General features: G+C 36.8%; 1 protein-coding gene across 2 annotated transcripts in view; it reads left to right on the top strand.

Annotated features, from left to right (window-relative positions):
- The window catches only part of LOC121372593 (HIV Tat-specific factor 1 homolog), a 32,840-nt gene that overhangs the window by 4,977 nt on the left and 14,370 nt on the right, over positions 1-13,493 (top strand). For both annotated transcript variants that reach the window (XM_041498999.1, XM_041499000.1), the window contains exons 3-6: positions 120-528; positions 2,073-2,275; positions 2,597-2,763; positions 5,207-5,306. In XM_041498999.1, the coding sequence (XP_041354933.1) occupies positions 120-528; positions 2,073-2,275; positions 2,597-2,763; positions 5,207-5,306 (879 nt within the window). The remainder of the gene's footprint in view (positions 1-119; positions 529-2,072; positions 2,276-2,596; positions 2,764-5,206; positions 5,307-13,493) is intronic.

Below are 13,493 nucleotides of genomic sequence, written 5' to 3'. Positions count from 1 at the left end.
TAATTAATACTATATAATGTCTGAACAAAATAATGTAAACTAACATCCTTAGCATTAATTTCTTGAAGCAAAACCCTTCATGCTTTACTGTAATATTATTTTTTTAACCCACACTTCAGATTGATGAAGACTTCATCGCTCGATATCAGATGAATTATGGGACAACACCAGCAGAGAGCAGCACCAAAACGACTGACCAGGATGAAGACGCAGAAGCATCGTCAAGTAAAGAGTACGAGGACTACTGGCGGGACTACTACAACTACTACAACCACTACGAGCAGGCCGGCAGCGCCAATGTCGGCAAACAGGAACAGAGTGGTGCAAAGACGGATAAGTCAGGACCAGAGGTGGATTACACCAGTGATGCATACTGGGAGTATTACCAGTATTACTATGGGGAAGGAAACAATGAGGAGGGAGAGGAGAAGACAGAGGAAGATGATGCCGTCAAAGAAAAGGAGGAAAATAAAGCAGAGGAAACCAAGACCGAAGAGACGGCGGGAGAAAAAAGGAAGGCTATAGATGGTTAGTGCTTTTTAGAAGTTAAGAGATGGGACGTAGCCCAGTGATAAAGCCCTCGCCTGATGCTTAGTCAGTTTGGGATTGATCCATGTTGGTGCCAGTGCACCATGACTGGTATATAAAAGGTCGTTGTATTTACTATCCTGTCAGTGGGATGGTGCATATAAAAGATCCCTTGCTACCAATGGAAAAATGTAGCCCAAAGTCAAAATGACCAAATGTTTGACATCCAATAGCCAATGCTTAATAAATCAATGTGCTCTAGTTGTGTCGTTAAACAAAATAAACTTTAATACCGGTAAACAAAAATAATGAGATATACAAATTGTTATATTTACCCTGTTGTCAGCTTTGTGCAAAGTTCAACAAATCCGCTAGCCTGACGCCTGGGGCTAGTGCATTTTAAAACAGGGCTAGTGACAAATGCAAAACCAGTAGCCCTATGGGCTAGTGGGTTTTTTTTTAAAAAGAAGAAACAAAAAACACCACTAGCTCACAATAATTTGCATTGTTCCACTGACGTTTGTTTGATAAATGGTTATCGCATATCAACAAATCAATAAGTATATATTAATTATCAGCTTGAAATAGTTTTCTACAAAATGCAGAAACAAAAAGTCTCTATCAGTTACAACAATAGATACGATACAGACTGACCCCATTGCTTTATTAATGTATTTTTGTTTTGTTTCTCAGGGGGAACATTCAAGGAGTGGGTGCTGGGGATATTCACCCCTGCCCTGTACTCCCATAATTTGTATTTAATGCATCTCCCTTTTATACGCGTATATATGATCAGTTTATTTTTTAACATTTTTGGGGTGTTCCAGGAGATTTTCATATAATTATATATTAATGCATGTTAGTGTACTTTGGAATACTGTAGATCTGTTCACTTTGTTTTCAAATTTCACTTACCTAGAAAAACCCTGCATTTGTCTGTAATTTTTATTTCATTTTATTAACAGCCCAAAATGATAGATAATGTACATTTGAAATAGTGAAAAATACTAAGCATCTGTCCAAGTAGGGCAAAGTTTTAAAAAACAAAACAATTTATGGTTGTTTATTGTATCGGACAATAAATTGTTACCATAAATTGTTTTAATTGGTGTTACCTATCTAGATTCATTATTGTAATTGTTGTCATGTTTTAGTTTGATGTAAGAAACCGATAATATAAATTATATATGAAATATTCATTGTTTTGTGTGTGACAGGCCGGTTTGAGTACGACACCGAGAAGAGCCAGCATGTGTATGTGTCAGGTTTACAGAGTGACATATAAATGATATATGCTAGTAATATACATTGTTTTGTGTGTAACAGGCCGGTTTGAGCACGACACCGAGAAGAGCCAGCATGTGTATGTGTCAGGTTTACAGAGTGACATATAAATGATATATGCTAGTAATATACATTGTTTTGTGTGTGACAGGCCGGTTTGAGCACGACACCGAGAAGAGCCAGCATGTGTATGTGTCAGGTTTACAGAGTGACATATAAATGATATATGCTAGTAATATACATTGTTTTATGTGTGACAGGCTGGTTTGAGCACGACACCGAGAAGAGCCAGCATGTGTATGTGTCAGGTTTACCGAGTGACATCACGGATGATGAGTACAGCGAGATGATGGCCAAGTGCGGACTCATCATGTACGACCCGTTCAATCGCAAACCCAAACTCAAACTCTACAAGGACAGCAACGGAAAGCCAAAGGGAGATGGACTCTGCTGCTACATAAAGGTTAATCATATTGATGTGCTTACCTTGACACCCAATAGCTGATATCTACTTTGTGCTGGGGCGTCGTTAAACATCCATTCATTCATGAGACATAAAGGTCGCATACCACTATTCTATTAAACGTGTATTCCAATACAATTTCTGTGTCAGAATATATTCTGTGAAAAGTAGGACAGTGTCGAGAGGGCTTTGTGACTCCTGCTTTTAGGAAGTATGGTTGCTTGGTAACAAAATAAACTTTAAAAATGGAATCATGTGACAGTGACATAATAATATAGTCATTGTTTGCAATGTTAGATAATATGACTGATTTTATTGCAGAGTGAATCAGTGGACCTAGCCCTGCAGATTTTGGATGGCTCGTACATTCGTGACCGCATGATAAGTGTGGAGAAGGCCAAGTTTGAAATGAAGGGCTCGTACGACCCCAAAAGGAAAAAGAAGTTGAACAACAGACAGAAAAAGAAACTGAAAGAGAAGCAGGAAAAGTAAAGTGAACATTTTGTACATCTTGTAAATTTGTTTGATTCTTGTCAAACATTTTTGCAAGAATAAATTTGAATTGATTTTTTTAAAAACTAAAATCCTTCTCTTGTTAAAAAATAATTTTTAAAAATTCATTTTAAAACCCCCACAAATATTTAACACAGACAAAGATTTTTTTAACTGAATGTCACAAAACACATGTGATGAGGAGATTAATGGTAAGGCTGCAGTATTTCCATTTCTGTATGAGACTGCTTGACTGGGGCATGATCCACACTTGCTGTCAGTTGAGCTATCTTGGTATTATATTAGCCCAGTGTACACGGAACCTGCAGTGTCTGCTTGGTAATTATCCCCCATTCGGAGGCATACACTTGAGGGAGACACCATAATCACATCCATGAAGTGGCATACACTTGAGGGAGACACCCATAATCACATCCATAAAGTGGCATACACTTGAGGGAGACACCATAATCACATCCATAAAGTGGCATACACTTGAGGGAGACACCCATAATCACATCCATAAAGTGGCATACACTTGAGGGAGACACCATAATCACATCCATAAAGTGGCATACACTTGAGGGAGACGCCCATAATCACATCCATAAAGTGGCATACACTTGAGGGAGACACCATAATCACATCCATAAAGTGGCATACACTTGAGGGAGACCCCCATAATCACATCCATAAAGTGGCATACACTTGAGGGAGACACCCATAATCATATCCATAAAGTGGCATACACTTGAGGGAGACGCCCATAATCATATCCATAAAGTGGCATACACTTGGGGAAGACGCCCATAATCATATCCATAAAGTGGCATACACTTGGGGGAGACACCCATAATCACATCCATAAAGTGGCATACACTTGAGGGAGACACCCATAATCACATCCATAAAGTGGCATACACTTGAGGAAGACGCCCATAATCATATCCATAAAGTGGCATACACTTGGGGAAGACGCCCATAATCACATCCATAAAGTGGCATACACTTGAGGGAGACACCCATAATCACATCCATAAAGTGGCATACACTTGGGGAAGACGCCCATAATCACATCCATAAAGTGGCATACACTTGAGGGAGACACCCATAATCACATCCATAAAGTGGCATACACTTGAGGGAGACACCCATAATCATATCCATAAAGTGGCATACACTTGAGGGAGACACCCATAATCATATCCATAAAGTGGCATACACTTGGGGAAGACGCCCATAATCATATCCATAAAGTGGCATACACTTGGGGGAGACACCCATAATCACATCCATAAAGTGGCATACACTTGGGGGAGACACCCATAATCACATCCATAAAGTGGCATACACTCTGGAAAGACACCCATAATCACATCCATAAAGTGGCATACAATCTGGGAAGACACCCATAATCACATCCATAAAGTGGCATACACTTGGGGGAGACGCCCATAATCACATCCATAAAGTGGCATACACTCTGGAAAGACACCCATAATCACATCCATAAAGTGGCATACACTTGGGGGAGACACCCATAATCACATCCATAAAGTGGCATACAGTCTGGGAAGACTATCATAATCACATCCATAAAGTAGAATACACTCTAGGAAGACACCCATAATCACATCCATAACATGGCATATACTCTGGAAAAAGACCCATAATTACATCCATAATGTAGCATACACTTGGAGGAAGCATCCATAATCACATCCATAAAGTGGCATACACTTGAGGGAAACACCCATAATCACATCCATAAAGTGACAAATACTTGGGGGAGACACCCATAATCACATCCATAATGTGGCATACACTCTGGAAAGACACCCATAAGCACATCCATAATGTGGCATACACTCTGGAAAGACACCCATAATCACATCCATAAAGTGGCATACACTTGGGGGAGACACCCATAATCACATCCATAAAGTGGCATATATTTGGGGGAGATGCCCATAATCACATCCATAAAGTGGCATATATTTAGGGAAGACAAGTATAATCAAGTCCATTAAAGTGGGTGAAACTGTGTGTATGTGGCCCTACACCTCTCCATTGAGTCTAGCAGTGCACTCAGTCCGGGTTGGAGCCAGTACTGGAATGAAGAATCCCCCATTACCTCGGGTGTGACATGGGCCCAGTCCCTACCTGCCTATGTCCATACTTTTCCTTTTTTCTCTCCCATTCTCTTTAACATTGATGCAGTTGATAAATGTTTTATATGTTATCCCCATGTGCATGCATACATACAGAAACAGTATATTTTTATATTCCATTTCTACATGTATTGTAGCACACAGCCTTGTCATAGCCACATTGATCTGGGGATAATATAAAAGAAAATCCCACGACTGAATTTTTTAATACATTATTGTATTTTTCTTATTAATTCCAAGATAAAATGTGTTGTATAATATTATTCAGGTTGTTTGCATGGCTCCCAGAAATACCGACAGAACCCACACGGAAGAAACACGAGCGAACAGTTATTCTGAAACACATGTTTGACTCCAAGGAGTTTGACGTAAGTTATATGGAGTTTTTCATATCTTCAAATGCTTCATGCTTTTTAATGTTAGATTTAAGTAAAAGTATAAAAAAATATATCTGTAGATCTATTTCATTCTTAAGGATTTGTTAAATATTTTAAATTGAAAGGAAAGGAGTATTTGCTTATCAACACCTCCACACATTTGTTTAAATACAGCCATTTGATGTGTATTTTGACATTTGGTTGAAAGATTTGAAATCAGCTGCCTCCACTTGGGCTAATCCTAATTATAAAACAGCAAGTGATCTTTTATATGCATTGTACCACAGACAGGACAGTACATACCACAGCTTTTGATGAACCCATTGTAGGGCAAGTGCTTTACCACTGAGCTACCTCAGTCTCCCAAATTAAATCAAGGGCTACTGTTTAATCCATCAAATAAAAATAAAAATGGATGTTTTTAGTTGGATGTATTTCTTATTTATATATTTACCCACTATCAGCATTAACATTGTCATCATAATCATTTTTCCTGTTCATTCATGCATTAAATAACAAGTTACAAACCATCAGGATGTTTTTGTGTCTGATACTGTGTAAATTGTTATGCAGAATAGCATCTCCCAGGGTTTTTTCTTTTTATTAAGAGTTGTTTCCCTTTGTTCACTGAAACCAGTAGATGGTTTGTTTTATATAGTGCATGTATAAATGTTGTAAGTATGCACACTAGAATAACTTAATGATTCCAGTGTTTCAAAACAAGGAGTAGGTTTATTGTGTGTGTTTGTACGTATGTGCGTACATGTGTGTATGTATATCAGGTAACATTTTGTTCAGTATCGTGTCGCAGTTCGTTGCATAAGTTTCAAAGATCGCTACACCATTTTAAAACATTAAACAGGAGTTGCTAATCTATTTCCAATTAACGAGAAATATTGCAAATCTAAATTTTGAAAACAAAATGTTCTATGTGTGTGTGTGGTATGTGTACATGTATGCATGTGTTTACTGTGGTATGTGTACATGTATGCATGTGTTTACTGTGGTATGTGTACATGTATGCATGTGTTTACTGTGGTATGTGTACATGTATGCATGTGTTTACTGTTACTTAATGACAAACTTGCTTGAGTAGTATGACTTGAACAGGAAGCCATGATTGAAACATTGCAGCCATTTTGTCATTGTTGGTTAAAAATACTAATAGTAATAATTACAAAACCAAAACCAAACATGCCAAGACTAACTGATTTCACATGCAGCCTGGAAATGTCATCAATTTGAGTTCTAATGTTTCGGTAGGTACTCATCTTTACATGTAAGTGATAAATTGCTTTGAATCACACAAACCGGCCTCGGTGGCGTCGTGGCAGGCCATCGGTCTACAGGCTGGTAGGTACTGGGTTCGGATCCCAGTCGAGGCATGGGATTTTTAATCGAGATACCGACTCCAAACCCTGAGTGAGTGCTCTGCAAGGCTCAATGGGTAGGTGTAAACCACTTGCACCAACCAGTGATCCATAACTGGTTCAACAAAGGCCATGGTTTGTGCTATCCTGCCTGTGGGAAGTGCAAATAAAAGATCCCTTGCTGCCTGTCGTAAAAAGAGTAGCCTATGTGGCGACAGCGGGTTTCCTCTAAAAACAGTGTCAGAATGACCATATGTTTGACGTCCAATAGCCGATGATAAGATAAAAAATCAATGTGCTCTAGCGGCGTCGTTAAATAAAACAAACTTTACTTTGAATCACACAAATTATGAGATGTGACCCCTCATGTTGTTTATTGGTCCTTCTTCTCTATCACCCCTGCAAAATATGGAGATCACTTAGCAATAGTTGCATAACAAATGGATGGGTTACTTTCATGTCCAAAATGTATTTAAGAATAACTTTGGAATATTGGTTAAAAACTAGTTAAGTTTACATATCTTGATTTTACATAAGTGTCTGATTGTCAAGCTGTGATTTATAGCTATCATGCTCTGTTGATTCTGGTATATTCATATCTCTGACACCAGTTGCAAATTTTAAAAATAACTTGTCAGATTTATTTAAATTTGGGAAAATAATTTCATGTAATTGATAGTTTATAAGAAAATAACTGGGTTTATGCAATGTCTGAAGTGTAATAGATAATTTGGTAAAATTGTCTGCTAGCCCTGACAATGCTACTAGCTTTAATTGCATTTTATACCAACAGAGTGAAGGGGTTTAAGCTATCAGACTCAAGGTCGAAAGCATGTGCATTGGGTTCATGTTCTACCTGAGGTAATGGGGATTAGAGTGAGTGCACAGCTTGGCTCAATGCGGTGGTGTAGGACCACATACACCGAGTTTCACCTACTTCACGGGTGCTATTATGAGTGTGTCATGTTAAACCAGTGTGTTTGAGGATGGGGAGATGATTACCCAGTAGACGCTGCATGTTCTGAGAGCTCGGGTGATACAGAAGTGACAGAAATCTTGCAGCATGGCCCTTTCAAGTAGTCCGTACTGAAAGAGAATTACCATAGCTTCACCATGGCAGTCATCTTGTCATGATCATCTATGTATGTTTGTAGTGTCCTAACCAAAATATGTCTTTGTTTCTGTGTTACATGTTTGTGGAGTATTTTTTTAAGGAGAGAGAGAGAGAGAGAGAGAGAGAGAGAGAGAGAGAGAGAGAGAGAGAGAGAGAGAGAGAGAGAGAGAGAGAGAGAGAGTGAGAGAGTGTTTCTGAGATAACAGGTAGCGTCTATGACTACCCTAGTTCCGCACAAAATTTGACTACTTTTATTTTTTACAGGTACCCCATACATGTTTAAAGCACAAGGCTAGTTGACACAGTGGTACTAGATGAAATAAAATTGCATAAATTTTTTGCCCAGATGAAACTATTTTTTTTTTACAACCAACACACTCACATTTATCAACAATCACAGGATTTGTTGTGTTCACTTCTCTATCAAAAGTTGGGTGCACCTCGAACTTTGACCCATCTGGAAGTTATTTGGTTTAGTACTACCTATACTGATAACAAACATTTTCTAAAAAGTGTCCAGCTGTGTGTTTTTATGACAGCCAGGATCTGGTGTATTCTGACATAAACTGACAACCTCACTGAAACTGTTGTTTCTACAGTGCAACCTAATATAATGTACACCTCATGAGGCATATATGTTGCATACAGTTTTGTACAAATGCAATATGTCATATTAAACAATAAAATGTTTTAAATAAAACTCCTAAAGATATTTACTGTCAGTTGGGTATGTGTACTCAGGTATATATGTAGAGACAACTAAGATAGTCAGAGTACCTCTACCCCTTTAAAGAATTCCATTAAAACACATGCACTTGACTGACCCGTAGATTATGAAGACCTTAACAGGCACATCAAAGAAATATCAGTATTAAAAAAATACACTGTCTGAGGAAGGAAACACAAACATGACTGTACCTGTATGAAGTAATGACTTCATGTCCTGAACATTAGTGTTGAGAGGAAATCCTGTATCTTGGGTCTGGGTGTCTTCAAGTTACCAGGTGTGGGAATTTCAAATTCATCGGCCATGCTGATTTTCATGATGAACCATCAAAACCATTGGCAGCCACCAATATTTCTGACTATATTTTATTTATAGCCTACTGTAGTTTGGAGGTTTCAATATTTGTGATATTTGGAATTATCATGCAACTTTCACACATTTATTTTGGATTAATTACTGAAAAAACCCACTATTTTTAAATGACATAATTACCCGAACATCTATTTTCTTGCATTATTTTCTAATCCAGATGAATACAATATGTATATTGGATGTATTCCTACAATCTGTAATCCAGCATTTTATTTAGCTAGTAACAGTAAAATAAATTATCAACTTAGTCCAAGGCAGATAATCAAATCTGAAAAAATTTGTTCTGAATCTAGTATAAAATTAAAATGCTCTTTATGAGAGCGAACTAAGTGAGTATTAAAATAAAAAAATTGATCTGGAGATCTAAATATATGTTTAGCAAGCTTATTGTTATGTATAAATAAGAACAGAAGGCACAATAATGACAATAAATTTAATTATGTTTTTGGTCAAGTTTATCTTCAAATTTACTTTAAATTTTGCCTAAAACTACAAATTTGTCTAAAATATAAATTAGCACCCTATAAATATGTCAAAATGACAATAAAAATCAAGTTCTTTACAAATTTGAGTTTTTAGAATTTCATACATGAAAAATTAACTATGTTAATGGAAACTAAAGACACTAACCTACTATTGGGACATGCTATTTTTAATATAAAAAGAAATTGCTATTAAAATCTTAGTTCAGGTGGCCTATATATAATACCATATTTAAGAGCAGTTGTATATGGCAAGTCAAATACCATGTAAAAAGAAATTATTGAAATCTTTACAGTATGAATTATAAGCCAAAACCAACTTTTCCTCTAACTTTTATTCAAACTCCATTCAGAGCCATGTACAGTGATTATTGTCATGGTCAAGGTCATTGTGAACTTGCATGGTAGAGTGATGGCAAATTAATCATCCAGTATAGTTTAATTAAATAAAATGACAAAATCATAATATTTTTTATTATTCACTGAATGTGTGCTGGTATGGTGTATGCTACCAAATCAAATCCAATAGATGACAATAGTAACATGTGGCTAAAACTCTTACCTGCAGTGTATCAATAGACATAAATGCCAGGATATAAATACAACCACCACTCACCCTTAACGTGAATCAGAAAAAATTGGGGCTCAAGCTGCTCATTTCTGAGATAACGGGTAGCATCTATGACTACCCTAGTTCTGCACAAAATTCAAGTACTTTTTTTTTTTTTACATGTACCCCATACATGTTTCAAGCACAAGGCTACTTGATACAGTGGTACTAGACGAAATAAATTGCATACATTTTTTGCAGAGATGCAACTAATTTTCTGCCAAGATGAAACCAATACACTTACATTTATCACCAATCACAGGACTTGTGGTAGCATCTGCTCTATCAAACGTTGGGTGCATCTTGAACTTTGTCCCAGCCGGAAGGTATTTGCTTTGGTACTACCAGTACTGAGTTCGTGATCCATCTGAGGCAATGGGGCATTTTTCATTCCATTACCAGCTCCTACCCCGAGTAAGTGCACCGCTAGACTCAATGAGGAGGTGTAAGGCCACATACACCGAGTTTCACCCACTTCACGGGTCCTATTACGAGTGTTAAACCAGAGTGTTTGAGGATGTGGAGATGATTACCTAGTAGAAACTGCATGTTTTGGGTATTTAGAGCTTGGAAGATAACAAAACTGACACAGAGAGAGAGAGAGAGAGAGAGAGAGAGACAGAAAGATGGAAGACATTACTGTTCAAAGAGTGTACAAGAATAAAGTGAGATTTGCTGACACAGTTCATACCCTTCCAAAAATTATAAAATTTTATCAACCAACTTAAATTCAGTTATTTCTTGTTTTTCATGGTGTAAAATGTATACAATTACAGATGTTAATTGTATTTAATATACCTTTCAGTGTCAAGAGTAGATGTTCACATGTACATAGGGGAAGGGGTTAATGATGAAACATACAAAAGGCATTCATGGAGAGAGAAGGTAACGTGGTTTTAGAGTATCTATTTTATGGATAGTCTAATTTGATGGAAGCTGAAATTGTTTCAGCTATTCATAAACTCCAGACTTTGGTGATTTGCATAATAAAAGGTCTGCATCCGTTACCATAAATATTGACATAAAGTATTTGGCAATGTTCATTAAGACTGCATGCTGCATAGAAAGTTACATATCTGTTTTTTGTAGAGCACTGTAAGCTGTGTTTATCATTCCTGGTGCTGCGTGGAGGGAAATGAATCATAACAGTGTTGTCATCAAGTAATGGAAGGGTTTTATGTTCATTTATAAAACACCACACTTCTCCGTACCCCGAGTTAAAGCATGCATTGTCCACATTCTTCTCACAAATGACTTGACCCCAGTCTGGGTGCTGTCCATTTAGCAGGGAGCTGCTTGTCACGATGGTTGGCACACAGTCTCACAGGGCAACTGATGACTTGTGCATTCTGAGACCATCTTGTGCATCATAGTGCATTCCACACACTACAGGTGTTCTGCCATTTAGCGAGAGGCAGTTGTCGTGCAGATTGCCGTCTTCTCAGCTTGTAATCACTGGCTTAGTAAGACATGGAAATCACAACTTCTGCAATCAGAGTGCATATGACTTGAATCTTAATCAGAGTGCATGCAGATGTTCTGTTGGATATATATATATATATATATTGCATTTTGCCTTCATTATGCAACGTTAAATGGAAGTAACTTTAATATGAGGAAATAGGTCTTTCTGTATTTAGGATTTTTATTGTGTTAAAAAATACCCCCAAACCCCCAGCATCACTTCTGATGACCTCTTGGAAGTCCATGTTTTATCTTCATAGTGTAGCAACACAACATGTACAACTCCACATCCCAGTCTTTGTCTCTCTAGCTATCTATGTCACATTTCGGTCCAGGCTCACTCTACTGGATGCTGTGTGCTTGGTCTGACTATTTAAGATGTGATTTGCTGACTGAATTTGGGATTAGTAGGCACTTGCAATTACCTACTATGCTTTGCTACTGGGACTTTTAGATTAACTTTAGAGACAAAACATTTTAATTTCATTCAGACTAAAAATTTATTCTGAGCTATTTGACTTGGCTTTCTTTAAAACAAGTCTTAATTTTCAGTTTTTAAATTTACTTTTATATGAAGCATATATTTTTTATGCAAAATATATATAGAGGATACTCCCTGAGTGTCTTGTGATATAAAGTATTTTTTTATATTTTTATCAACGAGTGCTGATAAATTATGATATCACAAGACACGAGGGGGGTATTCTTTTTATCATCCATTATCGTTCTTTTCATTTGCGACAGTTGTAAACAATGTCAGTAATGTGGGTTGAATGTCGGCGGTAGACTCGTTAACTAGCAGAACGGCAGTGGCGTGACGTCACTAATGGTAGGTTTAGCGCTGAAACAAACACAGTGACATAACAAAACATTGTCTCGTGATTAAAATTTGACCAATCAAGATTATCGCAAATTATGGTGCCAGCAATATCTCCTACAAAAGCCTTTAATGGATGATAAATGTTAATATCAGGGATGTGATTTTATTCAGGGTTTTTTTTTATATCTGATTTCAGCTTTTTTTGGCATAAAATAATTTTTCACAAAATAGACTGGATTTGATCAGAAATGCTAAAAAATTAGCTTTATTTAAATATTGTATAGATATTTAAGCTTTTATTTTAAAATAGGTATTACATCACTGTAATATGATATGCAAGGCCATTTTAGCATGTTCTGATCCTTCTGACCACTTCTCTTTTGATTTTAACTGCTGATAGTCTTATTGTATTTACAAGATCCATATCACATTTTGATAGGATCTTTTTGTGCTCAGGTCCAATTGACTACCGTACACACATCATGCTAAATATTGCATACAAAGATGAATTCCATAAATTTAGCAGCAATGCAAATCACCATCTTTGTCATGTAACATATAGCCACGGCTAATGAGGGCTGGCTATATACCCGGCAGTCATATTTTTGGAGGAAAGCCATCACACCCCATCTAAATGTTGCAGTACTAAGGACGGGTTACATCTAGTAATATATAAATTCCTCAATCAACATCACAGATAATTAATTTTTGGACATAACTGAGTTTGTGCATTATTAGTTAACAAAAAAATCAAAGAGACAAGATGTTATTATGTGTACACTGTCATGTTTTATGTTGCTACACAGTATGTGTGATGATAAAGCAAATTACAAAATAGTTGTCCTCCCATGTGTTGAGGCAAAGATTTCACAATCAAAACCATGTGTTCATCTGAGGAGTCGCCATTCAGAAAAGATATGGGGCCAAAAAAACCTGGTGTGTCGAAGGAAAACATGTCTGTAACATAATAGGCGTAACAAGGACATTTGTTATGGGAAAAAGCTACCATGCTGTTTGAATGTTTCCATTTGAATAGTGTGAAGAGTTCACCTCTATCTCTACTGTTAAAAGAATAACACTTAAATACAGACACTCATGTTAAATAAAATTATAATTGGTGTTAAAAAATTTCACTTTTTACTCTTACAATGTTTAAAATGTTAATGTCATTTACAATGAACTATATAGTCATAGTTTAATATGTGTTGGCTAAACAAAT

Source organism: Gigantopelta aegis, chromosome 4 (assembly GCF_016097555.1).
Source record: "Gigantopelta aegis isolate Gae_Host chromosome 4, Gae_host_genome, whole genome shotgun sequence".
Classification (NCBI taxonomy): Eukaryota; Metazoa; Mollusca; class Gastropoda; order Neomphalida; family Peltospiridae; genus Gigantopelta; species Gigantopelta aegis.
The sequence above is the reverse complement of the archived record's forward strand: the minus strand, read 5'-3'. Positions and strand labels throughout refer to the sequence as shown.